Raw genomic sequence first — 10,442 nt, 5'->3', positions numbered from 1 at the left:
ATTGGGCAGTCATTGAAAAAATCATTCCGTTGCGTTCCGAATAAACAGAAAAATAATTTACCTAGATTTCCGGAACTGCCCGAAAAAACCAACAATTGTAATTGAAACATATTCAACTTTTTGAATTTTTTTTTGAGCAGTTTACTTCGATTATTCAATAATAGTTATTATTATGAAATTCTTTATGTGTAATCAGATAATGATTCTAAAAGGTACTTCATGAATTGAAGATTTTTGAATATTTATCGCGATTGAATTAGATAAATTGAAAATACGTGTTGATTTCACGTATCAAAGTGAATACCTGATCTAAAGGGGACGGGTATAAATAGAAAGAATAGAAATTCACTAGATATTTGACAGTGTGATAGATAACTGTTACAGTATGGTGAAATTATATAATCTCCTATTACTTTTAGTTATTGTAGCTGCTGCTAGCAGTGAACTACACAGGTAAATGATATTGTTAATAATGGTTAAGTGATAATGGCGAAAAAGTTGCAGCTAATAATTTCAGAAAAACATATTTTTATAGAGAAAATAAATTGAAGGAATCGATTGCTTCTATCAAAAAAGTTAGTATCACATGAAATATGTCGAAGATAAGGAGTCGTCACTGAAAATAGTTTTTTTTTATGTTAGTTTTGGTAATCCTCATACATTCGATTAGTTTCATTTTTCGCATATCTACTTCACTTTGTCCTCATTCTTCTTATGATATTTTTGAGAAATATGGTAAGTTGGATTTTCTTTATCTCTTTGCTTAATTATGTCACCTGAATTCAAATTATTATTGTTTTATTATCATCTTAATAAACTAATTATATTTCATAAAAATAATTACAAGTTCTGAAGGTATTCTTCGCATTGTCTTTTTCTATATTCAACCTTTTAGACAATGAAAATCCAACTAATCTGAAAATATCAATCGGCACTTTTAATTTGATTTAGGATCCTAGAAGTTTGTATACTAGATGTCATCTCTAGTTTATCCCCGTTTCCTCGTAATCTTCTCACTTAACTCACGCAAGCGTAAATGGATTAATTATTCTTCATTTCGAGGTATGAAGGTCTGTGTCTTAGCGAAATTATTAATTTTATTTTTAAAGGTATCTATGTAAATAATCGTTTCGAATAAACCGAAGGACACCTGCAATATTCTCGTATACCTAACTGGAAAATGGGGAATAAACTTTTTTTCTGCGTTTAGCCTTTGCCTGAATTATATTTAGTGTTGTAAAATAGAAGAAATTAATAGAATTAGTTCTACTGAGATTGAAAAGTGATTTTATTCTGATAGCTTTGATTAAATGGACATGGAAAATATAACCACCTAAATTGATTTCTTTGCATTTCTAACCCTCGATATTTCCATAGTTTACGACGACAAGCTTCATGTTTTTCGTGTTCATATCTTCAATTCATATAAAATATTGGATTTTCCTTTTCCTTTTGGTCGAAATAACTTCAAAGTACGACATGAATAGGCTTTGACTCATTGATTTTCTATTTCTACTAATGCATGCCAAATTTTTTAGAATACCTTTGAAGAAAATCGATACAGCCAGAAATCTCATAAAGAAAATTGGTTTGTCCAAACTCAAACAAGGTTTGTTGAACAAATATGGTAAAGTTAATGAGGGTTCACACGTTATATTAACCAACTACCTAGACGTAAGTTCTTATATCAAAATGTTTCTTAGTTTTTCATTGAATTATCTACTAAAGTTATCTTAAAATCATGTGAATCAAATTTAGAGACACAATTTCTCCTCTAATTTGAATTTTGGTAGATTATGCAACAATATCCGATTCTCCTGGCAATAAAATTGATATAGCTGCCAGGAGAAAATTATCATTACAATGTGCACTTGATCAATTATTTCATCATCTCATACCACTCAAAAAATTTATTATATCAAATTTAATAATCTTATCGTATCATGGCATCTCTATGATATATATGAACATTGTAATTAGACTATATTTTGTACTTCAGATTTGCCATATCAGAGTTGATCTGGTCTCACTTTTTTTCTACATTTTTCCGAATGATCATCTACGCAATGGCAAAGCAATCTAGAATTAAGGTAACAAAACCACGAAAATCTATACTCAGGAGTTACAGGAAGATCTAATTTTACTGAAGCAGCACTAAGAAGGTTGGTTTAACTTAAATCCAAACACTATTTGGATCTAGACGTATAACAGTTTTCAAAGAACTTCTTGGACTAGTCGAAGTTATTGGGATGTAATCAAGCGAACCACATTGAAGCACTCATTACTATACATATTACTTAAACCTGTACTGTAGTTCTCCTGAAACTATCAAGACAATTGCCTTCCAAGATTAATTATTAGGAGTTTTTCATTGTTTTCTCACTGATCATTATATCCAAGTAAAATTCTGAAAAGACTGTATGGATCAGTGGAAACCATTGATAAGATATCTATTAGGATGTGCCAAAACATTTGTCTGCCAAACTTTTTTCATTCCTGGTTTTCATACTGAGGACGACATAAGTCAGGCACCGCTCCGCACCATGTGTGTGTGTGTGTGTGTGCGCGCGTGTGTGTGTGTGTGTGTGGGCAGGTATCCATGCGGAAGGTATCCTGGTCCATATTTTTTTGAAGTGACGGCCAACTCTCGTGACATCCGCCATTACATGCATTGGAGCTTCGCAGTACTACGCGTTATGTGTTTGGGACTACCTTAATGTTTATTTTGGAGAATGGATAGGCAGATGAGGATTCGTTGGTCATGTAGCCTGACACCCTGTGATTTCTTCCTGTGGGACCTTCTCAAGGACTGCGTTTTTGCAAGAGGACCACGAACCGCAATTGAAATAGCATTTGAAACTCTTCGCGGACAGCTTGACATGCTTCGCCGGACCTCCGTCTCCATTGAAAAACGTAAATGCATTGATCATGATGGGCATCCCTTTCGTAATTTTTTTCAATAAATTCATTTTGACGTTGCATTTTTTTCTATCAATCTATATTTGTAGCTTGACTTATTCCGATCTCTGTACAAACCTTAATGCTCAAGTGAACTATTGAACATTCTATAGAATAGTTTCGTGATAAAGCATTATCAAAAACATAATAGCATCTATTATGATGAGCCAAATTCACCTTTCCCAAACTATTCTTAATTTCTCGGAGTATCAATGTATTAAACTAATCCTAATAATCCTAATCCGCAATTAAACTACTAATTAGTACCACAAAATTATACAAAAAAGGTTATCTACAATTTATACGAGTGGAATTGCTCATGTTTCCAAATGACAATAATTCCAATTATGTTCGCAAATTTTTAAACCAATTACGAGGACCAATACAGTGACACTTTAGGTTGCTAGATATTTTCCTAAGGCTCTATTTAAAATCGAAGATTTTTGTAGATAAGCGACAAAATCTACAAGAGCTGCATGATTAAGAGATGAGGTTAATAGAATTACTATTATTATGTGTCAGAAGAAAGTGTTCGATATTAGGTTACTATTAAGTTATTGGTATTATTGGCATTCAACGTATATGAAAAGTGTTTTTATCTGAAATAAATGGCTAATAATTTGTTTGCTTTAGGCACAATATTATGGTGAAATAAGTATCGGTACACCACCTCAAACTTTCAATGTGATATTTGATACAGGTTCATCCAATCTTTGGGTCCCATCCTCAAAGTGTAACATTCTTAATATAGCCTGCCGTGAGTAGAATAGTATTTACTATTACAATATCAAATTAAGCGATATCGGAGATTTCCGAATTGATTAAGATTGTAGACTCCTTCTAAACATATACAATATTTGTGTCTTTGTAAGTAAAGCTTGTTTTGCTGAACGATTATCTTTGTATTAAATGCACTGTATACTACTATCTCACATTAATTTCTTAACTAATAAACTGTGATGTATATTTTATGAAATAGATCATTTGTTCTTATTCAGAGTATTAAGCAATCTCTGTTGAAGATATTTTTCTTAGGTGAATAGTGAATATTCTTCCTATTTTCTCTTTTGATTTTCAAAATAGGTCGATACACACAGGTATTTCTAGAATCCCTGTTGATTAATCTACAATTTTATTCTAAATAAAATAAAATACCTGCAGTAGTTGAATAAACATTTGTGAGTTGTTGTTGTGTATTGAGATTGTCTTTGATCTGCGAAATATGAAAATACTCAATATTTTTAGAGCTCCATTCCAAATATAATTCGGAAAAATCTTCAACTTATAAGGAAAATGGAACAAATTTTGAAATTCAGTATGGTTCTGGTTCACTTAGTGGCTTTGTTTCATCAGATAATGTACAGGTGAGTGTTTTACTTTCACCTATATTTCCTTCTCAAATTTATCGTATTGTTAACGTTAAAGAACACGTAAATTCTTAAACAAGCTCTTCGCCAACCTTTATATTGATCAGATCACGATTTATTTCTGTAAGTGGACGGTAATTTAGGAGTAGATTTAATCATCTATGGAATGAAAATTAAATTTCTTGAATCAACTAACAAATAAAAACTTCTCTGAAATTTTAAGATTAGGTCGTAATCTACTCCCTTCTACTTACCATTACTTAATACCCTTAGAAGTCGCATACACTGATCCAAATATTAAATTTGTGAGTAGCAGGGGGCAAATAATTTGATTTTCGGGCCCTACTTTTTGGCCCTATAAGGTACAGTCAATCGTCATATTGTGAGCTACCCTATAAGCTTCTCTTTGTTGGTTCTCATACGGGGCTCTCAGTGTAATATTTTATGCTCAAAGAAATATACGACAAACTAAGGAAAAGAACGACTGTTTACTTCAAAAACTTCAAGTACACCTAAATATTTAGTACCACTGAGAAATGTTTCATTTCATCATTTTTATTTGCTCCTTTTTAGGTCGGTGATATCCAAGTCACCAACCAACTTTTCGCTGAAGCTATGGAAGAACCAGGTTTGGCTTTTGTAGCAGGTCAATTCGATGGCATTTTAGGTATGGGTTATCCTACCATTTCAGTAAACGGAATCACTCCAGTTTTCAACACGATGGTTGAACAAAACGTTGTTGACCAACCAATATTTTCCTTTTACTTGAACAGGTAAGCCTGATGCTAAGTTTTTTTCTCAAACTGTTTAAGTACGTCTAAATTTTAAGTCAAGAATTGGATAGCAGAAATCTGTACGGGGAGTTCGCTTGAAGCTAGAAAGTAAATTATTATGAATTTGGTCAAAGTGACTCAAAATATTTGAGCATCCAATTATAAAACAAAGTAGCAACACATATCATATTACCAGTCATCCTAATTCACTCTTGCAAAAACTTCATGCATCAAATAATTTCAATTCTTTAGACTTTATGCTAGATATATTCAACTACTTCTGGAACATCCTGGATGGTTGAAATTTATCATAGATACTAGCCACGATAAATGCTTTTATCGGTATGTGAAAATGAATTTTCAAAATATCACCATTCGGAGATATGGAGATATTGGAGTATAATTACTTTCTGATCTGGATTCCTGTTGTGGTATGAAACATGATTGATAATGATAAATAAATAAACTCACTTTGACGTTGAATCCACAAGTAGCAGCAATTCTAAAAATCTCCTTGGAATTGCTGTTATTTACTTTGAGTGACCTTATCACAATGAGGTATGGGAGCAAAACATTTCCCTTCTCTTTCTGAAAAATAACTCCAAAGTTGCATGGTGTGAATGTCACGAGTAATGCACATGCAGATAGTTTCAGGGTATTTCTAAATTCATGTGACAAAGTTCAGGTGATTGGTCTTTCCCCAGCTCTAAAGCAGTGACTAAAATTGAGTTTTCATTTTTTTTCAAAACTTTCCCTCACTTTATTTCATATCAAAACTTTTTTCCAAGATAAAGTTTTATGAAATAATTTTTTTCCCAAAACCAATAGCTGCAGAGAAAAAAAAATAAACAATAATTTTATAACTTTTTATATAAAAATAAATAAACTGAATAACCACCTATAGCCAAAATACATTAACGTAATGTCATGGATTGCCATACATGTTTGGAAAAAAAAAATACAAACTCAATTTTAGTCACCACTATTTAGAGGGTAATACCTTGGAAAGGGGTAGGCTGAGGAAATGTTATAGGAAAAACTTATTTTAATTTCATACAAGCATTCATCACCTTTTATTTTAATATTCCTTCAGTGTTTCTTTCAGATTACAAAAAACTTGCTGTGCATTACTGATTATTTCGATCATGTTGCAGTATTTCTAGTTTATTTTTCACATTTTTCCTTATTTTAAGAGATGCCTATGGATTAGTCGGAGGTGAATTAATACTTGGTGGATCCGATCCAAAATACTACAAAGGAAACTTTACTTATTTACCAGTGTCTAGACAAGCTTACTGGCAAGTTGAGATGGATAGTATCAATATTGGATCAGAAACATTTTGTAGTGGAGGATGTCACGCAATAGTAGATACTGGAACCAGCTTAATCACAGGTCCTACCGAAGAAATTGACAAACTTCAGAAAGTGAGTTAATATCGATTATATATTACAAAAAAAGATTATTTCTACATTATCCCATAATAATTTAACAGTAGTGTTCAATATAATTGGTATAAGTATGCAGCAGATGAAATTTTCTTGTCTTTTATTGGTCTGAATCATCTCGGTAGCTGATATTTGTACTTGATTGCAATGTACGACGATGGTCCCAGAAGAACAAGAAAGCACAAAAATTTTTGAAAAAAATATATTTATTTTCCAACCTAACCTTCTTTTAGCTCTATACAATGTTCTCAGCGATGTTCAATAAGTTAGATACCTTTTTTATAATAAGAATTGTCAAGCTTCTCAAATAGCCATCAACTGCCAACATCATATCTTCATTGCTAGAAAATCTTTGATCATAGAGCCATTTTTGCAAATCTGGAAACAGAAAACAATCCTAGGGGGTTAAATTTAGCTAATAGGATGCGTAAGGTAGGAATTCAAATTTTAATTAATTGATTTTGGCAATGGTAATAACGGACATGTGTTCTGGTGCATTGTCTTGATGGGACCAACCCTTTCTTCTTAAGCAAATGCGCCTTTTTTTGCTTGATTTCGTCACTCGCATAATACTCGTCGTTGATAGTTTTTCCTTTTTCAAGGTAGTCAATGGAAATTATCCCACGCACATCCCATGGCCATGGCCATGACATTGCCTGCAGACGGTATTTGCCTTTTTCTGAGCCAGTTCTTCCTTCTCAGTCCATTATTTCGATTTTTCTTTAGTTTCGGGTGTGAAATGATGGTCCAGTACCGCTTTGGTGCAATCACCTCATTTGATCGACCACTGCGATGCTGGTCTTCAAAAATCGTTCAAGGTCTCCTACCAATTATTTTACTCTAGCTACTCTAGCTCTTTCTAGCTACTACCACCATCTCTAGGGTACGCCAGGTAACTCTGGAACCAATCCACGTATATGTAACAAAAAGTTTTCAGCATTTGTATTTCTCAGGCATTTATTCACCAAGCAACAGATTACGAATGAAAATATTTTCAGTTTTCTGTGTAGAAAACAGTATTTTTTTATTGGTCACCTCATCATACGAGTGCTGTATACTTAACTAATTCGAGCGAATACAAATGATATCAATTATTACGAGACCTATTTTATAAAATGATTATCATTAATTTTAGTTAGTAGGAACTGCATTCAATATCAACGGAGAAGCTGTCATTGATTGCAGTAAGCTATCTTCGATGCCAGATATAGATTTCGTTTTGGGTGGATATACATTCACATTGACACCAGAAGAATATGTCATCAAGGTGAGTATTTTCACACTTTTCCAATATTCTGGTAAACTTTAAATTTCGTTACCTCTTTACTTCATACATTTGGTATTAGCTTATTTCTACCTTATCATTGTTTGGTCAAAATGGAACACGGCTGTGCTAAAGGAATCTGACACGCTAGAATTTAATAAAAAAAATTGTCAGCATGATGGGTACAACAAATGTTTAGAAATGCACAAAATTGTTAAGATTACTAAAAATGATTCAGTGAGTGGGACTCATTAAGTAGGTGAGTGAAATATAAATGCGATACGTCTCTCTAGGATATCTTATAAGTTGAAGTTTCTAGCGCGTAACTAATACATCTGGGCTCGATTCCTATACTGAGTCAATTTTTTTACCGTCACCGAAAAGTATTTTCCCTACATTCCCTTTTCTTTTTTCCCCATTTACCCGGCTCGCTCAAAATGGTAATATAGAGATCCAGAAAACGCATTTTTCAATGTTTTGAAACTGAATTTTTGGTTTTATTCCTCAATTTTCTATATTAAATTCGTCTTTAACATTTAAAGATGTACATAAAAGTTTCTAGAAGGTGACCAATATATCTGGGTTTGATTTCTATAAGTATTCGTTCGATTTATTTTCCCGTCACCGAAAATCACTTACTAAGTAGGCCTTTCTTTTCCTTTCTTTTCCATTTGCCCCACTCACTCAAAATGGTAATATAGAGATCCAGAAAACGCATTTTTCAATGTTTTGAAACTGAATTTTTGGCTTTATTCCTCAATTTTCTATAATAAATCCGTCTATAACATATGAAGATGTACATCAAAGTTTCTAGCTAGTTTCTAGTTCGATTTATTTTCCCGAAATTTACTTACTTAGTAGGCCTACCTTTTGCTTTCTTCTCCATTTGCCCAACTCGCTCAAAATGGTAATATCAACGTCCAGGACACATCTTTTCCAATGTTTTAAAACTGTATTTTTACCTCAATTTTTTTATATTAAATCCGTCTGTAATATTTAAAGATGCACATCTCGATTTACTAAGTGTGGTTCACGCGTAGTTCACCCACTTGCTGTATGTTTTTTACTCTCATCCAAAGTATACAAAGAAAAATTCATGAATTGTTATGAATCTATCAGAATGATCAGATATTTTGTTCGACCTATTGCATTGTAGTTAGTGTATATGCAGAAATATGCAAGGCTTAAATTAAATCTTATCGCTCAATTTAGGGCAAAATCTATGCCAAAAACATACAAGTGAAACTGATAAAAGCATGTCAAAAAAGTATGAAATAAAACACAACTGGCAGAATCAGAATTATGCTATGATAGATTATGATAAATTATGTACATTTCAACTGAATTTAGAAAATTTATGAAAATTATTATGTCAATCCCGCAAGTGCCGTAGAGCACTTGCGAATGGCGCTTTAAATTGTAGGAAACAGAAATTCAATGAATAATTTCTCATGAACACGGGAGGATGTCTTATATAATATCTTCATATTGTGATTAAGTATGAAGTAGTACTAACAGATCATATCATCTTCCACAGAGTTAATTAATCACTGGATTTTGAGTTCTCTGTGTATCATATCTCGTCCATGATTCATTACTCATTATGAAACATTTAATCATTTTAAAAGTAATTATTCGTATTTGTTTTAGGAGGAAAGTCTTCTTATAGACACATGCATATTAGGTTTTATGGGACTTGATGTGAATATTGATGGCCCTCTATGGATATTGGGTGATGTATTCATTGGTAAATATTACAGTGAATTTGATATGGGTAACAATCGCGTTGGATTAGCAGAAGCTATCACAGAAAATTATTGAAAATTGTTCAAAATAAATAAATAAATAATGAAGTTTAAAATTGGAATGATTATTATTTAACCTTCCGGTACGCCCGCCTCCTAGACCAACACGGGCGAGCGCGCATCAAATTTATTGGTATAGTTTACTTGGTATATATATGAAGCAGTGAATCGTCGAATCAATTTCTTTTACATCTTTGCAATTAATAGAGGGAGAGCTTCACTTAAAATATATAATAATCATATTTTATTTCAAAACGCAGTTAGTTAATTTTCACTTGTAAGTCTCAAGGAATCGCATAATAGAAGTTTCACTTTTTATAGAACTGTGTCTTTTCTCATAGTTTCACAAAGAAATATGTGAAATTTATCATGCTCATTACTTAACACAGTGCACGTGTCAGAAATGGTATAAAAAATTACGTTTTGTGGAATCATCAAAGGTCAGCAACGGTCTGGTTTACCTACTGAAGTTGATGATGACCAAATCAAAGTCATAATTGAAGAGGATCGTCATATATCTCGACAGGTTTGCGAATAGGCTACATTTACGCACATAACGATTGAGAAATACTTAAAATGGGCTAGTTAAGAAGCTTGATATTTGGGTACCTCACGAATTGGAAGAAATTCATTTAACGCAAAGAATGGACATTCACGATATGTACCTTAAATGAAACGAAAGCGACCCTTTCTTGAGAAGAATCATCCCTGGTAATGAAAAATGGATCCTCTACAGTAACATAGTTCGAAAACGATCATGGAGAAAATAAGATGAAACAGCACAAATAACATCGAAAGATGAAAAACAACAAAAAAATCTCATGCTGTC

The 10,442-nt window shown here is 32.6% G+C and overlaps 1 protein-coding gene across 1 annotated transcript; it reads left to right on the top strand.

The window, feature by feature from the left end:
- Positions 1-277: 277 nt before the first annotated feature.
- On the top strand, positions 278-9,675 carry LOC130894052 (lysosomal aspartic protease-like). The gene is made up of 8 exons (XM_057800592.1): positions 278-453; positions 1,539-1,674; positions 3,592-3,715; positions 4,204-4,322; positions 4,899-5,098; positions 6,292-6,523; positions 7,680-7,811; positions 9,459-9,675. Exons 1-8 carry the CDS (start codon positions 386-388, stop codon positions 9,627-9,629), a joined length of 1,182 nt encoding a protein of 393 aa, XP_057656575.1. The 5' UTR covers positions 278-385; the 3' UTR covers positions 9,630-9,675.
- Positions 9,676-10,442: the final 767 nt, after the last annotated feature.

The sequence above is a fragment of the Diorhabda carinulata genome, chromosome 5 (assembly GCF_026250575.1).
Source record: "Diorhabda carinulata isolate Delta chromosome 5, icDioCari1.1, whole genome shotgun sequence".
NCBI lineage: Eukaryota > Metazoa > Arthropoda > Insecta > Coleoptera > Chrysomelidae > Diorhabda > Diorhabda carinulata.
This window is presented reverse-complemented; position numbering and strand designations above follow the sequence as displayed.